Source organism: Stegostoma tigrinum, chromosome 18 (assembly GCF_030684315.1).
Source record: "Stegostoma tigrinum isolate sSteTig4 chromosome 18, sSteTig4.hap1, whole genome shotgun sequence".
In the NCBI taxonomy this organism is placed as follows: domain Eukaryota; kingdom Metazoa; phylum Chordata; class Chondrichthyes; order Orectolobiformes; family Stegostomatidae; genus Stegostoma; species Stegostoma tigrinum.
This window is the reverse complement of record NC_081371.1, coordinates 50,399,590-50,427,132: the sequence shown is the minus strand read 5'-3', so window position 1 is coordinate 50,427,132 and position 27,543 is coordinate 50,399,590. Positions and strand designations below refer to the sequence as shown.

The 27,543-nt window shown below is 40.9% G+C and overlaps 1 protein-coding gene across 6 annotated transcripts in view; it reads right to left on the bottom strand.

The window, feature by feature from the left end:
- Window positions 1–27,543, bottom strand: part of atp2b1a (ATPase plasma membrane Ca2+ transporting 1a) — a 98,727-nt gene that overhangs the window by 56,732 nt on the left and 14,452 nt on the right. For all 6 annotated transcript variants that reach the window (XM_048548458.2, XM_048548456.2, XM_048548459.2 and 3 more), the window contains exons 2-3: window positions 19,236–19,644; window positions 415–612 (exon numbers count right to left, since the gene is read on the bottom strand). In XM_048548458.2, coding sequence (XP_048404415.2) covers window positions 415–612; window positions 19,236–19,434 — 397 coding nt within the window. In that variant the 5' untranslated portion in view covers window positions 19,435–19,644. The remainder of the gene's footprint in view (window positions 1–414; window positions 613–19,235; window positions 19,645–27,543) is intronic.

Here is a 27,543-nt window from a genome sequence, read left to right as displayed (position 1 = left end):
GGAAATAAATTCGCTTGCCTTTCTGCAACTCCATCACCCCCATTCGTTTGAACTTGCCCCACAGTTCTGATGTGTAAATGCAAAACATCGACTTTTCTGTTCCTATGATGCTGCCTGACTTATCCTGGGTAGGTTCTTGTTAAGCAAGGAAACCAAAAAGCTATCTCCACCTTCAAAATATTTCATGACCCTGAGGCAGAAAATTTCAAAGGTTGCATAACCTCAACACATTTCCCTTCATTTGTCTTCAAAAATGACATCTAAAATTTTAAGAGCCTCAGTTCAGCTTTTCTAGAAATTGTGCTAACACCATATTTTGTTTTGAATCCCACAAATTGAAATATTTGTGTAAGTATTCCAGAGTAGCTATACTTTACAATATTTGACATTTCAAACTAGAAAAACAATACTTGCCTTCATTGTCTCCTCCTGGAGGTTTATAGAAAGAAAGGCCTAGTGATATTATGGCTGCAATCTCTAAAATAATTAAGGTGACATCTTGAAGCGCTTCCCACACTAACTGAATAAATGTTTTTGCTTTTTTCGGGGGTATAAAGTTTTCTCCAAAAGCGTGATGCCTTCTTTCAAGATCTGCTGGATTTCCAGATAAACCTGCAGAGACAAAACTTGCAGTTATTTTTAAAATTAAAAGCTTCCAGTTAAACAGGAGGAGTGAAAAAGGTGAATTCCTAACAACTGGAAAGCTAGTTTCCAAAATGTTTTCTACACATGGTCAAAGTTTGACCTTGTTAGTACAACCTACATGCTTCCTAGCACCAGACAAGAATCTGTATGAACCCATTTCAATTTTGGTATGTGTACTGACAAACCCCTTATTCTACCAGAATTTTAATGTTAAAAGTTCCAAACAGCTAAAAAAGGGAGGGATACAAAAAAGGAATCAAAGCTCCCAAACATTTGATTTACTGTCAAAAGGTGACAAATTTGGCATAAAAACAAGGTGTATTAAGCCATGCTTGAAACAATTTAGAAACCCTAGTTTCAAATCCTCATGAAAATCAGACTGGATGTTAAATTGCATAAAACTTAGTCAGCATTGCATTCAAATAGTTATAAACACAAGTATTGCTGATCCTTCCCCATTTGCACAGTACCAGTTACTAGAGCCAGAGGAGATTCAAAGCAACTTTCTTAGCTTTCAAGTTATGTTGAACAAGTTTATAGCAAGCATTATTATGTAATTCAATTCCAATAGAAGCAACAGAACTTGTAACATCAGAATCTGCATCATTGTATGGTTTAGATTGTCCTAAAAACTGACAAATTTAGGACAGAAATGGTAATAACCAAAGGACAGTTTCTTTGACTGAAGTGCTCAGAGACACCCAAAGAAATAGCAAATGTAGGCCATTTAGCCCATCAAATCTATCATTCAATGAGATCATAATTGTTCTGATAATCCTCAACTTCACTTTCTTTCTTTTGCCCCACAACTGTTCATTCCCTCACTGGTTTTTAAGATAATAAAATTGTCCATTATAGCCTTGAATACACTCAGTCAGGCAGCCTCAAGAGCCCTTTGCTTTAAGTAGTATGAGACAGATACACTACTTAGAAGAAATTCCTCAGTCTTAAGTGGAGATCCCTTGTTCCAAATTATGCCCTCTGGTCCTAGCCTCAAGGGAAAATTAGTCTTTCCATGTCTACCCTAAGTCTAAGAATCTTGTATGTTTCAAGATCACCACTCCTTTGTTTCAAGTATAGGACCAACATACTGAATGTCTCCTTCCAAGAGAGTCCCTCCACACTTGTAATCAGCTTAAAGAACCTTCTCTGGACTGCATACAAAAGGCAGTACATCCTTCCCTAGGAAAAAGGACCAAAAAAAGAGTTTATAGTAACCCTGTTGTGGTCTGACTAGTGCCTTGTACAGTTTTGGCAACCTGACTTTATATCCCATTCCCTTTGAAGGCCAACATCCAACCAGTCTTCCTTATTACCAGAATTTGGAATGTTAGCTTTGAGTCATCCAGTTATCATGAAAGCACAGAAAATTTTGCACTTATTTTTGAATATGGGTAGCAGGTAATTGTAGAAGAAACTTAAAGAAATAACTTTTCAGCAAGGACAGGATAGAAATTGAGGGCCTCTACCATCTTAACACTATCAGAAGCAAGAGCTGAATCATCTATTTAAGAAAAGGGAGCTTGTGCTACACAATATTTTCCTCTAAACTCGGAGGTTCATATTAGCACCAGAAATCCTTCTAATCATGAAATCAGGTGAAACTTAAATACTCATTTTAAAAAAAGTTATACAGCAATATACCATGGGTGACTTTCATCTTCATTCAGATTATAGTAGTCAGAATGGCAGAGGTATCCATGAAGAATTCAGTTTTCAGAAGAGTTTAAAATTTTGGGGATTCAACCAAGGATTAGGCTATGTTGAATCTGGTCATGTGTTATGAGGCAAGTTTAATAAAATGTCAATAAAAAGTTCAGCTTGAAAACAGTGACCATAATATGGCAGAGGGGGGAAGAACTTGGGTCAGAAACAATTGTGCTAAACCCAAACATGGGTAGTTACAAACAAGAGTCCAGTTGACAAATAGGTTGGAATACAGTTAAGAAGAAAAACTGTTGTTTAAGAAAATAGTTCTAGCACAAAAGGAAGATCCTAGAAAGGTACATCAACTAATGTTAATAAGGATAGCAGAAAACTTAAAGGGAACGTGAGAATACAGACAGGCTGATGCACTTGGGCAGGACAAATGAGGTAAGGCAATTATATAGTGAATGGTAGGTCACTGAGAAGCACAGAACAGTGGGACCTTGGTGAACATGTACACTGGTCTCAAGATAACATACCATGTGCCTTTTATATGTCACAACAGTTTAACATCAGGAATGTCATGCTGGAATTGTATAAAAAGTTGGTTAGGCTACATTTAGAAAACAGGGCTCTGGAATCCACTTTATGGAAGGGATGTGATAGCACTGCAGAAGGTGCAGGAGACTGACCAGGATGTTACCTGTACTAGAATGTTTCAGCTACAGAAAAAGATAGGACAGAGAGTGAGGTTACTTTCCCTAAAGGAGGGATTGAAAGGGGGCTTTAAGATGCATTAAAAATTATGAAGGGCACAGAAAGGCTAGATGTGAAGAAGCTTTTCCCCTTGGTAGAGGGGGAAGTGAAAGAGGCACTGCTTTAAAGAAGAGGTTGGAGGAAATATAAAAAGCCTTTTTCAGAGGCTAGTGGTAAACACTGCCTGTTTTTAAAGACATGGCAGAGGCAGAAACCCTTAGAACAACATTTGAGTATTTAGATGCAGACATACAACAAAGGCTATAGGCTATGGGCTGGAAAAATGCGATTGGAGTCAATAGGCTATTTTTTTGATCACTGCAGACATGGGCCAAGAGGAGGTTTCTCCTCTGTTGTAAATCTGAGACGTGACAAGGATTGGGAAAAATCAGAAATAAAAACAGCTTTCAACTAAAAATGTTTTAAGAAACTTTTGTAGTCAAACAAGGAGAAAAGCTTAAGTGAATAAGCTGCTGACAGAACCAGAAAACGGCAAAGGAATTATAAAGAAATAAAATAAATGTACAAAGAAAGAAAAAAACTTTAGTCTTTAGAGAAGGCAGCATTAATAGCATTCCAAAATTACTAAAAGGGCAAAAAGAAATAGTACAATAACCATTAGAAAAATAAGTTAGTGCTAGGCTAACTATCGGGGCTAAAGATTGATGGCCACTTTCAAGTGCAAGGAGAAACAGGTAATACATGCTGGCCTGGTCAGTAATGTTGACATCCCACGAGTGACTAGAAACTAGAGACAGTGGGTGCACTAGTGGTAATATTCAAAAATCTTCAAATTTGAAAGAGTTCCAGAGGATTGGTGAACTGCTCAAACAACATTTTAAAGAAGTGACCAAAAGAACAGACTATAGGCCAGTTAGCATGACATCTTTCAAGATGTTGGTTTGTCTACAAGGATGCAGTAGCACAGCATTAAGAAATACAGAAATATGGTCAAGCGGAGTCAACATGGCTTAGTGAAGGGGAAAGAAAAATTACGATTAACAAATTTACTAGAATTTTGTGAGGTGGCACCAAGCAGAATTGATAAGAGGGGAAGCGGTGGATGAAAATCTAAAGATATTACAGAAGGCATTTCTGAAGGAACCACCTTAGGCTACTTAACCAACAGCATTGCCAGAAGCAAGTTAGCATTGCTAGAGGATTAGTTAAGAGTTGGGATAAGGGCAGAAGTTGCAGGCAAAGCTCAGGTCTGACAATAAATCAGTTAATACTTTGGTTCAAATGACTTCCTCAGAGCTGATGGTAGCTAGGAAATATTGATTTATGTGCAGGGAGAAGGGTGTGAGGAGTAAGTGATAGGTGTGGGTAAAGCCCCAGAAAGAGAAGAGATGGGCAAGAAGGTAGGTGAGGACAATGAGCTGCCTATCACTGTCGTGGCAGAGAGGAAAAAGGGTGAGAGCCAAAGTGCACGAGAAGGGTTGGACCCAGATGGGAGCCTCCGAAGTGTCCACCTCCTTCCTCAACCAGGTGGTCTCCAGCAAAGTTGTCAGAGCCTTCAGCTAGGTCCAATCCAACTCCTGCACTTCAGCCCTCACCCCTCTTCCCTCCTGCAAAAGGGGTTCCCCGCTGCCCCATCCTCACCTACCATCCCACCACCAACCACAAATCAAGAATCATTAATTGCCATTTCCACCACCTCCAGCAAGATGCCACAACCAGACATTTCCCTTTCCTTCATCAGCCTTCTGCAGAGACTTCTCCCTCAAGGATACCCTGACCACTCTTCCTTCACACCCAACACTATTCTCCCAACCTCCACAGCCTCATGGCACCTTCCCCCACAACCGCAAAAAAGTTGACACCCGGCCATTTACTTCCTCCAGCCTCAGCACTTTACCACATTAGTCCACTGATTTGCGTCTCAGATTGTGAAGTGTAGTCATTCTGTACATTGTGGGGGGAAAGCCTAGACTGGATGAACATTTTGCAGAACACCTATGTTCAGTCCACAAGATCTTGAGCTTCCAGTTGCCTGTCACTTTAAACACACCCTGTTCCCTGGCAAATATTCATCTCAAACTGGCTGCAGTGCTCCAGCAAAGCTCAGTGCAAGCTAGAAGAACAGCCCCTCATTTTCCACTGAGGACCCTGGACTTAAGTTTAACTAAGGATGTGGGAGAGCTCAAGCCCTACCCCAAATGCCCACACACCAGGCCTTGTTATCAGTCTACTTTTACACTGCTGCCCACTGGTAGCCACTAAAGGTCCCCATTAATTTCTATTCACCCTCCTAACCAGATCATTACCCAAGTCTGCCCAACAGTTCTTCTCTTTTGGGCTATCCCCACCTATCATTTACTACTTACCCACTAACTTCTAAATATAGGGAGACATTTTAGCTACTGTAAATGCTGAGGAAGGGTCATTTGGCCTGAAACATTAGTGGATTTCACTCCACAGGTGCTGTCAGACCTGCTCAGATTTTCCAACAATGTTTGGCTTACAGCACCAGCAGTTCTTCTGGTTTTTAGTTGGATTAAGGAACCACTTCAGGATGGACTAGTGATATTCTTTTGGAATTGTTAAATCAAGACCCAGGTAACTCTTGGAGATCTGGGTTTGAATCCTACTCCAGCAGATAGTGGAATTTCAATTAAAATAACTGGAATAAAGAGTCTAAATGACCATAACTCCACTGTCAATTGTTGGAAAAATACATCTGGTTCACTAGTGCCCGTGGGTGGGAAGGAAACTGCCATTCTTACCTGGTCTGGCCTACATGTGATTCCAGACCCATGATGTGGGTGACTCTCAACTGCCCATCCCTAATTTCCCAGAGGGCAATGAATGCTGGCCTGGCCAGTGACATGCTCGGCTTGTGGATGAATTAAGTGCCACAGGAAGCAGTGCAGGGGCCACAATTTATTTACAACATATAAAGTGGCAGCATCCATAGGCCCACTGGACTATAGGTAGTGATTTAACTGGAGAAAAACCAGACCTCATGGAGGGGGAAGATGGAGTCATCCTTTAATGGCAGGTCCAGCTGGTGGCATCATTCTGCATTATAAATTCACTATCCAACCAAATGAGCTAACTGATCCCCTTGCAGTCATCAATACGGACAATAACGAGGATTACTAATGACAAAAATAGTGGGAAGGATGACAGTCTGCACAGGAATATAGACAGGTTAAGTGGGTGGACTGAAACTTGACAGATGGAACATAATGCGGGGGGGGGGGGGGAAGAAGTTGATGAACTTTAGCAAAAGGAGGAGCTGAATATTAATGGAAAGACTGCAGAAGGTAACAGAACAAGGGGGATTTATAGAATCCCTTTGCTAGAAAGAAGTCTGCACTGATCCCTCCAACAGCATTCCATCCAGACCCAGCACACTCACCCTCTCCCTGTAATCTCACATTTGCTATGGCTAACCCACCTAGCCTGCTTGTCCTTGGACTGGAGGAGGAAACTGGAGCGCTTGTGGAAAACCAGACACAAGGAGAACAAGCAAGTTCCTCACTGGCAGTCACCCAAAGCTGGAATCAAACCCAGGTCCCGAACGTTGCTGCCTCAGTGCCAATTGCTGACCTGCCATGCTACACAAGGTTTTGGAAATCCTTGATCAGGAATCACCAAAATAAAAAACAGCATCCTAGTTCAACAGGTAATTAAGGCTAAAACTCCACTCCTTTTAAAATAATAGGCACGTGGAGTATAAAAGCTTGGAAGTCTTGCTAAAAGTGCAAAAAAACAACACGCAGACCAAAATTGGAACACTGAACAATTCTGGGCCCCTTTCCCAAGGAAAATATATTGGCACTGGAGACAATCCAAAGGCAGCTCAAGGCCGATCATGGGTATGGAGGGACTGTCTGATGAGGGGTTCAGTAGGTTGGGTCTACACTCATTGGAGTTAAGAATGAATGGTAAGCTTATTGAAAAGATCCTAAACAGATTTGACCAGGTAAGTGTGGAAAGGTTGTTTCCTCTTATATGGGAGTCTAGGACCAGGACAAAAATCAGAATAAAGGGTCACATGTTTAGAAGGATGAAGTATTTTTTAATTCCAGAAAGTAGTAAACCTGTGCAATTCTTAACAACTCTGGCCTTGCCTGCTGTCAGGCACTTTGCTCAAGTTCTGGGGAGTTCCTTGACATTACCATTAGTAATAGTCTGTTCCAATGATTCTTTTCCTCTGTCAGGACTAATCTCCTGGAATCTTTGGCTGCATCTCTTCTTTGGCTAGCAGAGGAAAAAGGAGGGGAAGTCAACTTAGACAGGACGTTCAATTTTTGGACTCCAAAAATTCTGAAGAAGTGAGAACTCTCCTGTTGAAGAGCAGAGTGTTAAAACTGCAAGATCAGCAGCTGAAATGACCAATGATTTATGAACCAACTCAAAGTTTGGCTTCTGACAGTCTGTGAAGATTAGAAACTGGGGATAAAAATCCTCGGGATAAAAATCCTCAGACTGTTAGGGAAAAGGAAATCTCATTGAAAACAAGATAACTACCATAAAGTAACTGAACTGTTTGGGATGGGAGAAGAGGGAAGTTTAAAAAGCTTAGGTGTTTTCACAGCAATGAAGTTGGCCACATGCAGTCACAGTATGAGTGGTTTACTAAAAGGCAAAGGAAGACAGATGTAGGAAGACTGGATAAGCCACTGAGTTTTGAAGAGAAGGAAAGCAATGTAGAAGCTAAAAAGCTGCATTAGAACGCACAACCTGATCAGGGGTTGATTGACAAGGAAAGCTCTAGGTCTCCTCAGATTTTCTTGAGGGTAAAAAGTTAACTTCTCTTGATGGCGTATACAAGTTAAAGAAATTAAAATTGAGATATGAGAGCATCTCCATCTTTATGGAGAGAGGTAAGATACATGCAATTCAGAAGGACTACGGCCTGAAGTGGTAATGTGGGATTTACGGTGAGACGAGAAATGCTCCATTATATAAAGTGGAGGCTGGAGTACCCAGTGACAAGTAGAGAAGTGGTGGTAGGAGTACTGGGAAAAACTCCTCTCGGCTGCAGGAACACATTTTGTCCAAATTAACGATTAGCTGGACCACAAGAGGGGGTGATTCCTCTTGTGTTTGAAAAGCTAGTGGAACATGAGGTAACTGGGGTCTTACAGGAGGTTAGATCCTGGGATTTTTCCTGACTGCAAACAACAAAGGTCACAAAGCCACAAGTTGTGGGAACTGGTACTTGCTGACTGTGGGGGATACATCTACTAGATTCACAGATGGCACACCATTAAAGCAAGATCATGGCTAAAAAGAATTGTAGAAGAGTTACTCAAATTTATCTCTAGATATGGACTACCCACAAAATCTAACTTTTGATCTGATTGTACATTAAAAATTCAGGGAAGTGGTGGATAACTTAGGTATAAAACAATTCAAATCCACTGCATACATCTAGAATCACAGGGAACATTATAACAGCAGCAAACTTTAAAAACCATGTTGAAAGTTTATTATAAGACCATCCAGATGATTGGGATGAAAGAATTCCATTTGTACTTTTTGCAATTAGGGTTGCACCAAATTCAGTATTTTTGAATTGTTTTTGGGCATGTGGCAAGAGGATCACTGAAAATCAGTTGAGTAATTGGAGAGTCAGAGCTCAGATACCACGTATTTGAGCTGTATTTAATCTTTCCCTAGGATTTGACAGAGGCAGGGAGGTGTCTAGACAGCATTTAAAATGAGCACAGCACACTGAATCAGGAAGCAGACGAGAATTTAAAAACATCACAATTGCGCTAGTGGAGAGAAAGTTTGAGTTATCACTGGAAGTAACACTATGTTTAAAAGTAAACTTTTGTGGATCACATCAAAATCAAAAGGAGATTGGAGGGAGGAGAATTATTTCATAAGAACACCAGATCGAAAGAAGTCTGTCATCCGAATATGCTGAGAAAGTATTTCAATAGGAGAGGAAAACACTACTGGTTACAGTGAAGAACCAAATGCAGAATCATCCCAACTGGACATTCCTCAATTTAAAGTTGGACAGTGAGGAAGCTCTTAATCTAATTGGTTCTGCTAATCTAGTTATGCACAATATAGCTACAGGAAATGCTGTACCAAGTAAGCAATGCCCTTATAGACTATACCCTCAAAAGTTGGCACAGGTTCAAGTAGAGACCATTCGCATGCTCAAAGACAACATAACCAAAGTGAATTGCTGGACCAGGAGTTCACCCATAGTCAAACAGTCAATAGTGCCCAAACCAAATGGTACTCAACAATTTTGTTGATTATTGCGAAGTCAATACAGTTACAAAACCCAAATCATATTTTACTCATTTGGAGGACTATAAGTAGTAGTGGGACAAACATATTTAAGTTGGACTTAGGAGGATTCTGGCAGGTACCTTCATGCACAAGATAATTTTGGCTTGAGACACCAAAATAGACCGTACAATTTGAAGTCAGCATTTTTCATGCCAAATGGTAATGTCATTTCAAAGACTAACCAATGGTCATTTCTGGATTACCCATTTGTGCAGTGTACACAGACAACCTGGTGATTTTTAGTCACATGAAAGGAACATTTGTAGCACCAACCTGAATTGTTCGATCAACTTTGGGAGGCAGGCTTGGTGATAAATCTAGATAAGAGCACATTTGCAAAAGACCAGGTCCTATTCCTTGGCCATGTTATTGGAAATGTACAGATGGACACATGAAAACAAAAAAGGTTTTTGGAGAGTTTTCCGTACAAAGAAGGTTAGAGCTACTATTCCTGGAATGGAGTGATTTTTACTTAGAAGTTTGTACCAAATTTTAGCAGTGCGGTTGCTCTGACTGACTTGAAGTGCAGAAAATTTCAGTGGACACAGGACTGTCAGAAAGCATGAGCGCCTGAAAGTGGTGTTAACCACTTCTAATGATAGAAAGTCAAAGCAATTATCAATGCACGTGATGTGGGTGCTGGTGCTGTACTCTTGCAGGACAAGGAGAAGTACCTATTGGGTATTTTTCTAGAAAATGCCACAATCAACAAATACTCCATGATAGAGAAGGAAGGAAATATTTAGCCTGGTGTTGGAGTTACTGGCAATATAAACATTAGCATTGTAACATGAGAGACACTTGCACATACTGATCATAACCCCTTAAAAATTGAGAAATTTAAAGACAAGTTCCTGTTTTGATGGAGTTTATTGCAACCATTCAATTTGAAAGCTATACATGCGGCAGGATGTAACACTTGCCGCATCAAAGCCATGATGAAGAAAGATGGAGGCATCAGTGGCATAAAATAGACTCACCGACTCCTAACCATATAAACAGAGTATGTAATGTAGATGTGCTGCAGTGTACTATTTAAACATGAAACTATCTTTGTGTATTATTGGGTCATATCAGGGTGGGGGAGTGATGGCCCGTGGAGAGAAAGTAGTGTGACAATGCCATGGCCTTAACATGTTATTTTGTCATGGTTTAATAGTTGTAGTAATAGAAGCACTGAAAGCTGGATGTTCTCTTCCTAGGCTGTTAGATTGCATGTTTAGCTTTTTGCCAAAGGGTGTTTATGGGATATTACTATAGTGGAACAGTTGATTAGTAAAAATTAGTGTATTCTCTTTTCCCCCCCCCGCAATACAGTTAGGTTATTTGAAATTACTCCCTGGTTGCATTTTCACTGTTTAATTGAATTGTTTTGCTTAAGAGTAGCTTGACCAGTTGTATTGCATCTGGAACACAGCATTTTACATTGGTCATAAAGAGAGATTTGGGTATAGGCTACCTTAATATATTTTGAGGGGTGTGGGGTCCAGTCCATAACAAATCCATTTTGGAATGTTGAATTTGACTGCAGAATACAAGGTTATTGGGAGGATTCTCATCAGTGTGGAGGAACAGACAGATCTTGGGGTCCACATCCATGGATCCCTCAAAGTTACAACTCAAGTTGATAGGGTTGCAAAGAAGGCATATGGTGTGTTGGCTTTCATTGGTAGGGGAATTGAGTTTAAGAGCCATGAGGTTATACTGCAGCTGTATGCCACTCTGGTTTGATCACACTTGGAATATTGTGTTCAGCTCTGGTCATCTCATTATAGGAAGGATGTGGAAGCTTTAGAGAGGGCACAAAGGAGACCTAATCAGGATGCTGCCTGGACTGGAGGGCAGGTCTTGTGGAGGAAAGGTTGAGGGAGCTAGGGCTTTATTTGTTAGAAATAAAAAGATGATAGGTGACTTGATAGAGGTGCACAAGATGAGAGGCAGAGTGAATGGACACAGACTTTTTCCTCCCAGGGTGGAAATGACTATTACGAGGGGGACAATTTTAAAAAGGTGACTGGAGGAAGGTATAGCGGAGATGTCAGAGGTAGGTTCTTCAAAGTGGTGGGCATGTGGAACGCACTGGCAGTAGTGGTAATGAAGTCAGATACTTTAGGGACTTAAGCAACTCTTGGGTAGACATGTGGAGGATAGTAAAATGTAGGGTACACAGGGTAGATCGATCTTGGTAGGATAACAGGTTGGCACATCATGGGCCAAATGGCCTGTACCATGCTGTACTGTCCTATGTTCTACGTATGCTTTGCAAGAAGGGGGAAATCAGTATTATCAGTGACAACTGATAACGCTACTTTACATAAAAAGCACATTTGAGTGATGTTGTAGTAGCAGTATAAGCCTTAAAATTCTGCATACCTGTAAGACCGTTTAAATGATTACATGTATACATTTAAATTAAATCAATACTCAATATGAACTATAATCTAAGTGACCATTATCAATACCCAGTTATTCTACTTAGTTAACTAACCTAGATCAAAAGCACATACAGGTTTATGTAATTGCACATAAGAGGGGAGGCAGTGGCCTAGTGGAATTATTGCTGGACTGTTAATCCAGAGACCCAGATAACATTAAATGGAGACCCAAGTTCAAATCCCACCACAGCAGATGATGGAATTGGAATTCAGTACAATATCTGGAATTAAAGGATCTAAAGATGACCAGGAATCCATTGTCGACTGAGGAAAAACTCATCTGGTTCACTAATGTCCTTCAGGGAAAGGAACTACCATCCTTACCTGGTGTGGCTGACACGTGACTCCAAACCCACAGCAATGTGGTTGATTCAGCTGCCCTCTGGGCAATTAGGGATGGGCAATGAGTGCTGCCGAGTCAGCAACACCCTCATCCCGTGAATGAATTAAGAAAAAGCATTTGCCATGTGCCAATTTTATAACTAAAAACAGTACATTTTTACATTAAAGTGAAGAAAGTGCATTTAAGTAGAGCTTTTTACAGAAGCTGATCTCAAAAGCACTTCTAGCCCTGTTCTGTGCACTGCACAACGGGATCATTTACATTTATCCAAGGACATCAGTTTAACACTATCCAAAAGATGCAACTCCAATCCTGTCAGAGATAGGAAGAACTGTAGATGCTGGAGTCAGATCACAGTGTGGAGCTGGAGGAACCCAGCAAGCTAGGCAGCAGAGGAGCAGACAAGTTGATGTTTCGGGTTTGACCCTTCTTCAGAAATCTAATGCTGCCTGGCCTGCTGTGTTCCTCTGGCTCTTCAATGTGCTGCCTCAGTACTGCACAAGTCTGTCAGACTTCGTTTGTGGTCAAGTCCCAGACTAGGGCCTGAACCCATAAGCTTCACATCTCAGTAGCCGCAGTCCTACTGCCCAAGCTACAGATGACACTGAAAAGTAGAGGCTCTCATTCAATACTTTAAATTTGAGAGACACGAGGTGTATTTGAAATATTCTTGTTCGGATAACATATAGGCTATGTTAGAAAAGCTCTTCAAATAGTATACAAAGCAAATGGCCTCAAAACCCCAATGTTCGTCTGAACTTAAGGTTGGTTTTCCAACAGAGAACACTCATTTCAGAAAACCCAAAGATGCAAGGGAAATGCAATCAAATTCTAGTGAATGCTTTCCAAGATTCAAAGTGTTGTTGTTCAACCTACATAGCTAAACAACCAGGGGTGTTCTCAAACTCAAATTTTAGTAAAAAAAAAATCAGGAATCATGGTACAATACTTTTAAAGTGCTGTAAAATGCTTATAAAGTACTGCTTAGTTGCAAACCTTCAAAAAACTTCTAGTTATTCTAAATGATATACATGTAATTGCACTCTTGCTTGGGCAAAAGTGAGGAAAGGCGGCAAGTGTTTAAAAACTTGCCTGGAGACAGACTTTCGTCAAGGATGTTAATCCTCCACATTAGCGAGTAACTTTATCCAGTGAAAAATTGAACTGCAGACCAGACAAATATTGTCAGGAACAAGAACAAAAAAGTTGTTTCAAAAGCTCAGCTCATCTGGCAGCATCTGTGAAGGGAACAGAGTTAACGTTTTGGGTCTGGTGGCTGGGAAAATGTCAGTTTATATGGGGTGGAAAGTAAACAATAAAGATAGACCCAAAAAGAAGAGAGAAGAGCAGCTGGACAAAGTTGATAACAATGAGGCTAGGAGACTGAATAGTTGTTAATGGGAACTATAGTGACTAATAACAGGTAGCATGTAATGGCAAGCTATGTGGTCACATGGCTTGGTGTGGGGGTGGGGGTCTTGGACATGGGCAAGTTTAGGCCCAAGATTGTTCAACTCAATAGAGTCCAGAGGGCTGCAGGGTCCCCAAGCAGAAAATGAGGTGTTGTTTTGAGATAACACTGAAGCTGGATGAACACAGCGGGCCAAGCAGCAGAGGAGCAGGAAAGCTGACGTTTCGGATCAAAACCCCTCTTCAGAAATGGGGGAGGGGAAGGGGATTCTGGCAGGGAAGGAGTAGTGTGTTGGTTGAATGGAGAATGGAATCAGTGCAGATTTCAGCTTTGGTTACCCAGCAAGCACCTACTTGTGCACACAGGCTGGGCAATCAGAATTGTGATGCATTTCCCCAAAACTCAAGACGTCAGCAAACTTTAAATGGTGTGGTCAAAATGGCAGATTTCTACTCATTTAGTAAAGTCACATTCTTAAGAGAGTGAATGGCTTCAGAGGGCTTTCACAGAAAATGGATTTTCACTGGACATGCATGCTATTATGTAAACCTTAATGCTGTTTTTCTTTAAAAAGATATCAGGAATGGCAATTGGTATGCAACTATGTTTTTCAGTTCGCCAAAATGAAACAAAAATACCACGTAGTGCCTGCAAACTTGCAGGCATTCTACTTTTTCTAAACAGAATAAAAAGGGGTATGGGCTGGGGAAAAAAATCTATTCTGATCCAGAATAGACTTAAAATTTGACATAAACTACTTATACTACAGTAAAATAGCTGAAAAAGGTTTATATTTCAGACAGCATTTTGTGACCACCTCATTTAGGAAATAACTTTACAGCCTATGCATTAAGTTTGGTTGCTTACATTTAGCAAACAAAGCAGCCAATATGGACAGGCTAAGCTCCCACAACTAATAACAAGTAGGTGATGTGTTTGAAATCTGCAAAGGTAAATATTGAACAGTGGAATTCTCCACAGTTTCCTGGGCAAGTTTGAAATAGTTTGATCTTAGTTGAGGAATAGATGGAATATCTGTTTAAAATCACTCATCTGAAAGATCACCTCACCCGTGCTACATGCCTTCAGTACCATACCACAGCGTCTATTTTACTTGGAAAATGGAATGTTGTACAGTTATGTAGTCCCAAAGTCCTAGCCCCATTTATGCATACTTTTGCTTCCTAAACCTCAACTCTATCCACACTAAAATATTGTCCCTCTCCAACTCAATGAGCCCTAAACTTCCCTAATCCTTAGCGTAAAATTTACCGAATGCCTCAGAAATCCATCTATCAATTGGTTGACATTTACCCCAATTAATCCTCAAAACTCAAATCTGTCAAGCATTAATAATAGTACCGAGGGTACCAATGCATGTTCAATTTAGCAGTTTACTTCAAATTTAAACAGGAAAGTACTTCACTTCCTATTTAACAGGAGAAAATTGGTAGAGGTATGAAACAGCCTGCTGATACTCAACTTGTGGCCTTAGGTTCACATCTCTAGCCTTCATCTACATTCCAGAAACAGTTTAAAAAACCATGAATACAAACAAACCTCTTTTTGGAATACAGTATTCAGTTCTGGTCTCCCAACTATACCAAAGACATTTGTTAAACTTGAAAGGGTTCAGAAAAGACTTCGAATGTTGCCAGGATTAGAGGGTCTAAGCTCTCGAAGCCTGTGAATAGCCTAGGATGTTTTCCCCCTCCACCCAGCCTCCACTCCAGGGGAATGAATAAACCTTTATCGATCAATCAGGAGGGACATGGATAGGGTAAATAGACAAGGTCCTTTCCCCAGCATGGAGAATTCAAAAACTAGAGAGAGGGGGAATAGGCTTAAGAACAAAAAAGGGGAAAGATTTTTAAAGAAATCACCAGAATGGCAACATTTACACCAGGGGCAACACATGCACAGAACAAGCTGCCAGAGGCAGTAGTGGCTGATACAATTAACATTTAAAAAGGCATCTGGGTAGGTATACGAAAAAGGAAGCATTTAGAAGGGCATGGGCCAAATGCTGGAAAAACAGGACTATATTTATTCAGGATATCTAGTCAGCATGGACAAGTTGGATTGGAGGGGCTGTTTGTGCTGTAGACTGACAGGTGGATTATAACAACCTTGCTGATTCACAACTCTTGTAAACTTTAACAAGGAATCAATGGATTTCAAAAAGTTGAAAGAGGATTTGAAAAGTTAGGGGCAGATTGAAATCTATAAAACTTCTGAAAATTTGAATTTGTGCAGAGACACACAAACTTGGAATAATTTGCAAAAAAAAATTCTGGTGTGGGAAACAGATGGTGCATTTTTCTGCATCGATTCTGGTTAAACTTGTATTCCAAGATGAACTCACTTTAGACCTAAATTAAGCCAGACAAGTGCATGAAGCAAACATTCAAACTCAGTTAGGTAGGCAGGGTGCAAACAGCCCCTTTGCAAAGGGGTGCACTGATCTAGGAGCAGTAAGAGTGAAGACACAAACGTGTTAAGATGCCTTGTCATACACAATCAGAAAGCACAACTTGTGTATTCAGTAAAGCTGCAATGCAATGTTCAGTTAAGAACCTAAAAAAACACTAATGCCATGTCCTGATTAAGATCCACTCAGCCAAAAGGATGTTTTAGTGCATATGGAAATTTTTAAGCAATTGAACAAAAACCAACCACAAAAAAAAACCACAAACTGGGGAGCCCTAGAGGGGCTCTAGATTCTCCATTTGGAGGGAAGTCACCAGGCAGATAGTGCACACTAATGAGTAATCTTTCAGATTTAGGTTAAAATGGAGAAGTGTAACCAAATTACAATCTACTTTTGGAATGTTGAAATGTATGCAGACTTCAAAACAAATTCAGCTATTGTTTCCCAAAACTGCATTCAAAAAATATTCAGTAGAAGGACTTGCAGTTTGCACCATTATTAATAGGAGGTTTTAGACCATAGATCACCTCCACATCCATTAGCAATCATTATTCACACTCCAACAGAGATAAGAACCCACTGTTGCACAGCCACTGGAAAGAAACCTCTGGTGCTAATCTAACAAAATTGGCTAAAGTGAGAACCAAACCAGTTGATCTTTCAAAAAAATTTAAGCTGACGATACTACCACTCATTGAATTGAGATAGTTTAGACAGGTACAACGTTTTCTGATAATGTTAATTCACTGACACAGAGAACCAATGTATCAAGTTGTAGTGATAAACATTAGGGTAGTCTCGTGACACAGATGACAGACTATTGCATGAACTCTATCATTGTAAAATTGCACTATAATGTGCTGTGCAATTAAAAAAAATCAACCCTATCAATTATTTGGAAAAAAGTTCTTACGAAAATGGTAATGCCATAGCTGTGTAACATGGTGCAAAGCTTAACAGGCATGAGGGATTTACTAATCTAAGCTTCTGAACGGAAGACATGTTATACAGCAAAATAAACATCAAGCAGGAGGTCATGCTCCTCTCCAAGGAAAGCAGCATTAAGAATTTCAACCAGCAGCACATTAAAAACAGACAGCAACCTGGAAACAGGCTATTTGCCATTTACTCTTGTCAAAGGCCCATACGGTTTGATTTTTAAAAAAAGTTTGAAAGCAATTTACTTCTGTCCTCCCTCATCTCAGATTCTGTATACTACATGGAAATAGACTCTTTGGTCTAACTTGTCCATGCCAACCAAGTATCCTAAAATTAATCTAGCCCCGTTTACCAGCATTTGGCCATATCCCACTAAACCCTTTGTATTCATTTACATTTGAAAGTCATCTGACTAGGTATTTGTACCAGTCTCCTCCACCACATCCAGTAGGTTGTTCCATTCACATCACCCTGTGCAAGAAAAGCTGCCCTTCAGGCTTCTTAAATCTTCCCCCCACCCCACCCACCTTACAATCTATGCTTTCTAGTTTTGGACACCCTCACCCCAGGGAAAAGACCTTGGATATTCACCCTGTCTAGCCCTTCATGATTTCATAAACCTCTACAAGGTCACCCCTCAGCCTCAGATCTAGGGAAAATAGCTCCAACCTATTCAACTTCTCCCTATAGCTTGAAATTTCCCAACCCCAGCAACATCCTTGTAAGTCTTTTCTGAAAGCTTTCAAGAATCACAACATCTTTCCTTTGGCAGGGAGACCAGATTGAATGCAGTATTCCAGCGGTGGCTGCACCAACGTCCTGTACAGGTGCAACATTACCTCCCAATTCCTATACTCAATGAACTGACTGATGAAGACAAGCATAGCTAACAGTCTACTTGTGACTCCACTTTCAAGGAACTACACAAGTTACACACCAAGGTCTTTGTTCAGCACCACTTCAGGGGCCTACCATTTATTGTAGGTGTCTTCATTTGCCTTTCCTACCTCGTTTATTTAAAATGAACTCCACCTGCCTCTCAGCCCACTGGTTCATCTGATCAAAGGTCCCACTGTACTCAATCTTCACTAACACCAATTTTGTTATCTGCAAGCTTACTAACCATATCTTCTATATTCACAACTATTATATGCAAACTGATGAAGCGCAGTGCACCAGCACCAATCCCTGCAGCATTCCACTGGTCATGGGCCTCCAGTCCTAAAAACAGCTTGCTAATACCACCCTGCCTCCTACCTTCAAGGAAAGGTTACATCCAATTGGCTAGCTTCCCCTGTATTCCATATGATCCAGCCTTACCAGCTAGTCTATCTTGTCTATAATGAACTTTAAAGTCATTCGACAAGGTCTACCATTCTGCCTTCAAATCTTGTCTCCTCAAAAAAAATACAATTCAAGTTACTGAATCACAGGATGGACAGGAGGCATTTTAAAAAACTCAGATTAAGTGACAGGGGCAGGGGCAGTGCCAGCACTTATTATTGCCCATCTCTAGCAGGTCTGGATAAGTTGGTAGTAAAGTTCCTTCTTGAATCATTCAGTCCATAGGCTGTAGTTTAACTACAGCGCCATATGGGAGACAATTCCAGGATTGTGACCCAGTGATCTGACCTAATGGCAACATGTTTCCAAGTCAGTATATTCAGTGGCTTAGAACAGAACTTGCAACTTCCAAGTGAAAAAGCAAGAGACCAGTGAAAGTCAGAAGAAGTTTGGTCATGCCATAGTCATGGATTGCAACATGCAAAAATGATTTATCTTTAAAAAGTTGACATTCCATTAGGGGCAACACAGCAGCTCAGTGGTTAACACTATAGCCTCACAGCACTAGGGGCCTGGGTTAGATTCCAGCCTTGGACCACTGTCCGCGTGGGTTTCCTCAGGGTGCTCTGATTTCCTCCAACAGTCCAAAGATGTGCAGGCTAGGTGGGTGTGTGGGTTTTTTTTTGGGGGGGGGGGGGGGGGGGGGGAGGAAAGAGACAAAAGATAGAGAGAGATGGGTCTGGGTGGGATGCTTCAAGGGGCGTGTGCAGATGTTGGGCCAAAAAGGGCCTGTTTCCACACTGTAGGGAATCTAAAACATCAACGTGGATTTTTGCTCATGGAGTGGGCTAGTAAGACCTTCATACTTGTTATACAGCTTTGACTGTATAACAAGTTAATCTACTCAAACCCCTAAAAGACTGTAAAAATGTAACAAAAGTAATTTTCAGAACGAAGTTTCAACCTTAAGTTTTTAAGCCATTCTTCCAGTAAGACTTTAAAAAATTATTCAAAGCTATATGCATCAGAAAAAAACACCTGTGATGCACGGGGCGGGTAGGAGAGGAGAAAGTTTACCTTCTACAGGTGAAGTTTTCAATCTTGTACAAAGTCCTTCAACATCTCCATAACACTCTTCTATTTTGTGCACAGCCTCTATAGATCGCAGTTCCATAAGATCACGGAGCTCTATAAGCGTGCAGCCAAACTGCCCTTCATCGTGATCATCTATTGCTTTCCTTGGAAGATACTTAACTGTATTATTCATGTCACCCATGGCTGAAAATCCTTAATGTAAAATCTTTAACGGTGGCAAAAAAAACTTGCAGTAATCCGACCAAGCTAGATTCCAAATGTGATTCCTCCGGGTAACATTGATCAGTAAAGGAACTGCATACTTTCCAACGTGATTACTTAAAAATTCCAACATTTAACCAGTGACTTGCTTCCATATTCACTTGTTACGCAATCCTTCAGTTGAAAATCTCTGCAAAAAAAAATAAAATGTGGACAAATGTTATTTAAATTCACACTAAGAAATGTAACCTTTTTTTAAAAGCCTGCACATAGACTTCATTTTACTCATGTGCAACATGACAGAGGCAGATACATAGACACAAAAGTTCCCCTAAAAAAGGTACTCACCATATTAACTCGGAAATATAACTGTTATTCCTTCACTTATCAAAATCCCAAAATTCCCTCTTATATGGCATTGTGGATCCATCTAGAGCACATGGCCTACTGGATCAAGGGTGAACAATGCTGGCCTAGTTAGCAACACCGAATCCCACAAGAGCAAAAAAAAAACAACACCAACACCTGTAAAAAAACCAAGGCCTTTCAGGCCCATAATCACTGGTTAGTCTATTCAGCATTCTGACTAAAGCTGCTGAATTTTTCTAAACAGACATCCTTGTCCAAATCCAACTCAATTGCAGTAAAAAGCATCGAATTTAATTTACTGAATTGCAAACAAAGTCAGTGGCTCAGAATTCTGAGGAGTTCAGACAGGGTTAATAGTATCTTCACCCCAAGATGGGGTTTCAAGACCAACACCACATTTAAAATGAGAAGGGAGATTTTTGAAAAAAATGCCCCTCACTTCTTTTAAAAAAAACTTAAACAGAAGTGAGTCGTGTGTGGAATAAACTTCCAGAGAAAAATGGTGGAAGTGGATGCAATTACAGTTAGAAGACATTTGGATAAATACAGGAAGAGAAAGACTTAGGATATGAGCCAGGAGCAAGTAGATTATACTAGTCCAGTGTAGGATTACTTTCAGCTTGGACTGGTTAGACCAACAGGTGGTTCCACGCTGTACAGCCGTACACTTCTAGATCGACAGATCTAGAAAAATAATTGTCCGCTTGTATAGTGGAAATTTTTAAAACTTGCATGATAAAAAGGAGAATTAAAGAAATTTTCCTCATTTCAGGTTCAAAAGCCCTCTGAACAGAGATCTGAATTACCACAAAGCATGTAGTTACATAGTACAAAGGATAGGGAATGCACTGGAGATTTATACCTTACCTACTAGGGGCACAATTCAAACAGTGCTTAAAAAAGGTGCTCTTCAATTTAAACAAACCACCAAAAGAATATTTTAGTAACTAGACATTTTACTACACAAGACTTCCCTCACAGGGAGCAGTCAAGCAAGAGAGGGGAAAACGGGTGACAAAGTCAAGTGAACAAACATTTTTGGTTTTCCTCCAAGCTTAATATTCATTGGCTACCACATAAAAAAAGGGTCTTTTGGGGTGCACTTGTGCTGCCCATCCTAGATTATGTGCCCAATATTTAGCAGTTCATAACTGCTTTGCACTGCCTAGAGTCAACATATTGACAACTACACCGCATGCATTTGTCTAAAGATAGAAAATGGATCTCAATTTGTCCACCATTGGAACTGATTCATCTAAATGATTTAACCAAAATCAGGATAGATATTAGGACACTTATTCAAAAAAGAGACAGAAGCACAGAAAAGTGGTGGCATGACTGAAGTAAATTAGACATGCGCTTGGAATTAGTAACTTCTGTAGGTTGTTCCAACTCAGTTTAATATAGAATCCAGGTTAAGATTTTACTGAAAGGAGCATTATTCCAAATAAATCATATTATGCAGCCCCTGTAGTCAACATTCTGGTCACCAAATTTCTAACCTTCATTCTTAAATCAAGATCCATCGCTTTTCTCCCTCATTTATATAAAGCAAATTTTTTTCCGAAAATTGGAGAGTTCTTCAGAACCCTTGGGGGAGGGGGTGAAATAGGACTTTCAGATCCAGTGTTTCATAAATACCTTGGCATGGGTAAAGACAGTGAAGTGTTGAAAGTACAGGCTTGTAGTTAAATATCAGCATTTAAGACCTTAAAAAGGTCCAGTCTCATGGGACAAAAGAATGTTTAATTTTTCTGAAAGATGTGCTGTCAGCCCCTCCAATATTGTTTTGAGAAAGTGGAAAAAAACTTTGAACACATTGGAAGTGTATGCACCCAGCAGCATACCCAAGAAACTCGCACTTAGTGCCCAAAGAAGAGCAAATCAATGCTGACCCTGTCACATTGCATATGGAAGCAATTATTTTTAAATTGTGAAAATAGTTTATGGAGCAGCTACTCAATTAAAGTATTAACAAGTTCAAATAGCTCAAGAACATACTTTAGTCTCTTGATATGGTAGACTAATTTTGTGTCAGTTGCACATCTTGCTCCTCACCTACACTCAAAACATCCAAAGTCTTGGTAATACGACATGTTTAGGTATTGAAATAAGCCCAAAAGTAATGCACTAATGCATTAGTAAACCATGTCTGAGATCTTCAGACCAACTGGCACTGAAGGCAAAAGACAAGTTAATTGGACAACCTCTAGCCAAGTTGGATTGACTGCAGAAAATAAAAGCTATCCACAAATTGTAATATAGATGGTGACAAAAAAGTTTGATAATCTGTTGTAATGGTGTCAAAAAAAGACTAAAGCACTTGAATCACAGCAAAGGGAATTTGAATTTACATCTGGAATAGGTTATACTTGATAAAGACTGCCCAGTACTGGGACAGGTTGCTCGAAAGAGAACTCCTGAATGGCTGACGCATTTCACTTTAAGACCAGCAGTTCTTCAAAAAATTAACTGAACGTTGCAAATCCAATGCATTCACTTAATCCAAGATTTTTTCAATTCAGATGCAGAATCACTTTTCCAGCTAACAATAGAGGGGAGTGGAATGGACCAGTTAGCCTTTAGTGAGTTAAATGAAGACTTTTGATTTCCATTCATGATCCATGAACGGAGTTATATTGTGACATCACTGCTATTAAAACAAGCTCTAGCAGTATTGTGGAAGGTGGCAAAACACTGACTCCACAGGAAAACTGATGCCAATATATCCAGAGGAAATTAGTACACCATCTTTGGTGAATCAGAGGGGAGAAGGTTTAACAAGTTGCACAAAATGTATTTGGGATACAATTATTCTGATATGGAGAAGGTCAATGCCACTCCGCTGAACAAACAACTATGCTGCCTTGAAGGGCATTCTGGCTAGACTTCAGGGTATTAACATCCAAGGATTAAGGTAGTTCAATATATAATTCACCGGTTTTGAATACATGGCTGTAGTGTTATTTTTATTTATGCTTCACTAATAAGGTTCAAGTACAAACATTATATCAATGCAAGGTAATACATGTTACACTTTGTTGATACATAGTATCAACACTGAACCAGCAATTCAGCAATTTCAAGCATGTTGCTATTAGAATTCTGGAGGTTTCATGCAGCGAGACAGCGAGCCCAACATTTAATCTTGGCTCCTTAAAAATGGCAACTATGTTCAGTTAAAGTATATCCCAAAAAAGTAGGAAACAACCCAAACACAAGTTTACCAAAAATCAAATGTCATCTACAAAGATTTGACCTTCACCCACATATTCATTTGGTTATAATCCGGAAGAACGGTTACTAAAATGATCTCAGGTAAGTCTCTTGCTTAATCCAATTTGTCAATCCAAGGTCTGATAAAAGTCATTAGGTTACATAAACAAGCATAGTTGTTCAGTATGGAATTTGAATACCTCCCCATTTAGAATTACTGGGAAGATAATGAGAAAAGTACAGGACAAAGCCTGATCAGATGCAGTCCCATTGGATTTGAATCAACCACTTGGAATTAACAGATCATAACTTGATAGACACACAGAAGATGGCAATCCCTAAAATCAAGTACTATTTACTCATCTGAAGTAGTTAATACTGGACCTAAAATCAACCTGACAGAATCTGCAGGATTGAACCAGTCAGAAAGAAAGACACTTTGCATTTTCATTGCACCAAAAAGTAATGGAATTATACATCTAATTTTGAAGTTTGATAGTGAATCAAGCAAAAAAATGCTTTGCAAAAAAGATTTGAACAAATGTTTTTATTCAGTGTACTAAAAACTGGACTGATTGTCAGCTTGAATTACAAGTCTTAAATAATTAATGTGTTCAAATTGTTCAGGCTTTGCAGCAGTTTGATTAAGTCACTCAAACCCAGATATTAGGTTGCATCTAAAAAGTTTCATTTACATACACAATCCAGAATGAAAACCGACTCAAAAAAGGTCTTGGTGATAAAAGGTCACAAACACTAACAGGACAGATGTCTGTATAAGAGCAAATAACAGTTTTTCCACACTAAGTGGGTACAAGTGTCTAGATCATAGAATCCCTAGAGCGTGAAGCTGGCCATTGAGCCCAACAAGTCCCCGCCACCCCTCGGAGCATCCCAGCCAGACCCATCCCTCATATCCCTGAGCACAATGGGCAATTTAGCATGACCAATCCACCTAGCATGCACATCTCTAGACTGTAGGAAGAAACCAGAGCACCTGGAGGAAACCCACACAGATGAGGAGAATGTGCAAACTCCCTACAGTCATCCAAAGGTGGAATCAAACCTCGGCCCCCAGCACAGACAGCAGTGCTAGTTACTGAGACACTGCTACCCTTGCAAAGCACCACTTGGCGTTGAGACACTATGCTGCAATCCTTGTTCCATCTGTGTTATGGTTCTTTTTCCACAGGTTTGCTGTGGAGAAATCAGACTGTGTAACTCAATACCATTTAGTACAAGTGTCATTGGTTCTGTCCACAATGTAAAGTGGACTCTCCTTTTTGAAGAGGATCAGAGTCAGATGTACAACATGGAAACAGACCCCGCAGACCAAGTTGTTTATGCCAACCAGATATCCAAAATTAATCTAGTCCCATTTGCCACCATTTGGCTTATCTCTCTCAAACCCTTCCTATTCAAATACCCATCCAGATGCCTTTTAAAACATTGCAATTCTGCTCATCTCCACTTCTTCTAGCAGCTCATTCCATACAGACACCACCCCCTAAAAACACTGCCCTCTCAGCTTAAACCTATGCCCTCTAGTTTTGCACTCACCCATCCCAGAAAAGGCCTTGTCTAATATCCTAACCACATCCCTCATGATTTTATGAACTTCTACAAAGGTCACCCCTCAGCTGAAAACATTCTAAGGAAAATAGCCCTAGCCCCTCCTTTTGCTCACACCTTTCAACCCTGACAACATCCTTGTTGATCTTTTCTAAATCCTTTCCAGTTTTCACAACATCCTTCCTATAGCAGAGAGACCAGAATTACACGCGGTACTCTAAGTGGCCTCAATGTCCTGTACAGCTGCAATGTGAGCTCCCAACCACTGGTCACAGGCCTCCATTCTGAAGAGCCACCCTCCACCACCACTCATTACCTGCAAGTTAGTTCTGCATTCAAATGGCTAGTTTTCCCTGTATTCCATGTGATCTAACCTGCTAACCAGTTTGAGGAACCTTGGCAAATACCTCATTGAAGTCCATATAGATCACATCCACCACTCTGCCCTCAATCTTGTTACTTCTTCAAAAAGAAAAAAACAGGTTACTGAGACATGATTTTCCACACATGCCATGTTGACTATCCAATCAGTCTTTGCCAAGTACATGCAAATCCTGTCTCCCCAGGATTCCCTCCAACTTGCCCACCAGCACAATCTAACCTCATGACCTGGCATACCCCCATGCAACCATTACTAACGAGGCAGGGGGGAAAACCAACCCTGGTTTAAAGGAAGAGTGCAGGAGGACATGCCAGGAAAAGCATCAGGCATACGCAAGAATGAGACATTAAACTGTGTGAGGTCAAACAGGACTACTTGCATGCCAAAACAGTGGCGAGTGGAGAGAACGAGATCCCACAACAGATCAGATCTAAGCCAAGCTCTGCAGTCCAGGCACATCTAGCCATGAATGGCAGTGGAGAATTAGACAACTCACTGGGAGGCTGTGGCTCCACAAATGTCCCTATCCTCAAAAATGAAGGAGGAGCCAAGCACATCGCAGGGGGGCGGGGGGAGACAGACATTCGCAGCCATCTTCAAACAAAGTGCCAAGTGAACGATCATCTCCGCCTCCTCCAGTGGTCCCCAGCATTACAGATATCAGCCTTCAGCCAATTCAGTTCACTCCACATGATAAAGAAACAGTTGGAGACACTAGATAGTGCAAAGGCTAGGGGCTATGTCAACATTCCAGCAATAGTACTGAAGACTTGTGCACCAGAACTTGCCACTAGTTACAACCCTAGTTTCTACCCAGTGTAGAAAATTGGGCAAGTATGCCCTGTGCACAGCAGGACAAAAATCTAACCAGGCCAATTGCTATCTCATCAGTAAAATGATGGAAGGTGTCATCAATAATGACATCAAGCAACACCTGCTCAAGTGACAGCCAAATTAGGTTCTGCCAGGCCCACTCAGCTCCTGACCTTAGTTATAGCCTTGGTTCAAACATGGACAAAACAGCTGGATTCCAAAGGGGAGGAGAGAGTGATAGCCTTTGACATCAAGGAGCCTGAGCAAAACTGGAATCAACTGGTAACGCAAACTTTCCAGTGGTTGGAGTCATACCTGACATAGGAAGATCTCTGTAGTTGGAGGTCAATCATCTCTTCAGGAGTTCCTTGGAGTAGCACCCTAAGCTCAACCACCTTCAGGTAACCTTCCCTCTATCAAAGTCAGGAGTGGGGACGTTCACTGGTGATTGCGCAATGTTCAGCACTATTTGTGACTCATACTGAAGCAGTCCTTGTTCAAATGGAACAAGATCTAGGCAATACCCAGACTTGGGCTGACAAGTGACATTCGAGCCACACAACTGCCAGGCTATGAACATCACCAGTAAGAGGGAATCTAGCCACCATCCCTTGACATTCAGTGGTGTTACCATCCCTTGAATCCCCCATTATCAACATCCTGAGGGATTATCATAGATCAGAAACTCAACTGGACTCACCCCAAACAGTGGCGAGAACAGGTCAGAAGCTAGGAATACTGCAGTAGTAACTCACCTGACTCCTCAAAGCCTGTCCACCGTCTACAAGACAAATCAGAATTGTGATGGAATACTCCCTACTTACCTGGATGAGTGTAGCCTCAGCAACATGAGAAGCTTGACACCAACCAGGACAAAGCAGGCTGCTTAATTGGCATTAGATCATAAGCATAGACTTCCTCCATGACTGATGCTCAGTAGCAGCAGTGTATATCATCTACGAGCACTTTAGAAATACAAAAGATCCTCAGACAACACCTTCCAAACCTATGACCACTTCCATCCAGAAGGACAACAGCAACAGATATTTGGGAATATCATCTCCAAGTTCCCCTCCAAGCCATGCCATTCTGGCTTGGAAATATGTCACCATTCCTTCACTGTCACTGGTCAAAAATCCTGGAATTCCCCCCAATAGCACTGTGGGTTAACCTACAGCAGGAAGACATAGCAGTTCAAGGAGGCAGCTCACACCACCAAGGACAGCCAGCAATGCCCACACATGAATAGGAAAAAGCCCATCAATATTAGGCTCACTAGTCCAGTTTCCTGGCTTTTCCTCACCTTTCTTAAATAGTGGCACGTCACCCAACCTCCAGTCTTCCAGCACCTCACTTGTGGCAATCGACAGTACAAATATCTCAGCAAGGGGCCCAATCACTTCCCTACCTTCTGACAGTTCTAGTGTACACCTGATCAGGTTCAGGGATTTTAGCTGTCCAGCACCTCCACCTCTATGGACTTTCTCTCCTTTCCTCTTTAGGGCAACACAGTGGCTCAGTGGTTAGCACTGCAGCCTCACAGCGCCAGGGACCCGGGTTAGATTCCAGCCTCGGGCAACTCCACGTGGAGTTTGCACATTCTCCCCGTGCCTGTGTGGGTTTTCTCCCACAGTCCAAAGGTGGGCAGGCTAGGTGGATCAGCCAAGCTAAATTGCCCATAGTGTTCAGGGGTGTGTGGGTTGTAGGGGAATGGGTCTGGATGGGATACCTCGAGGG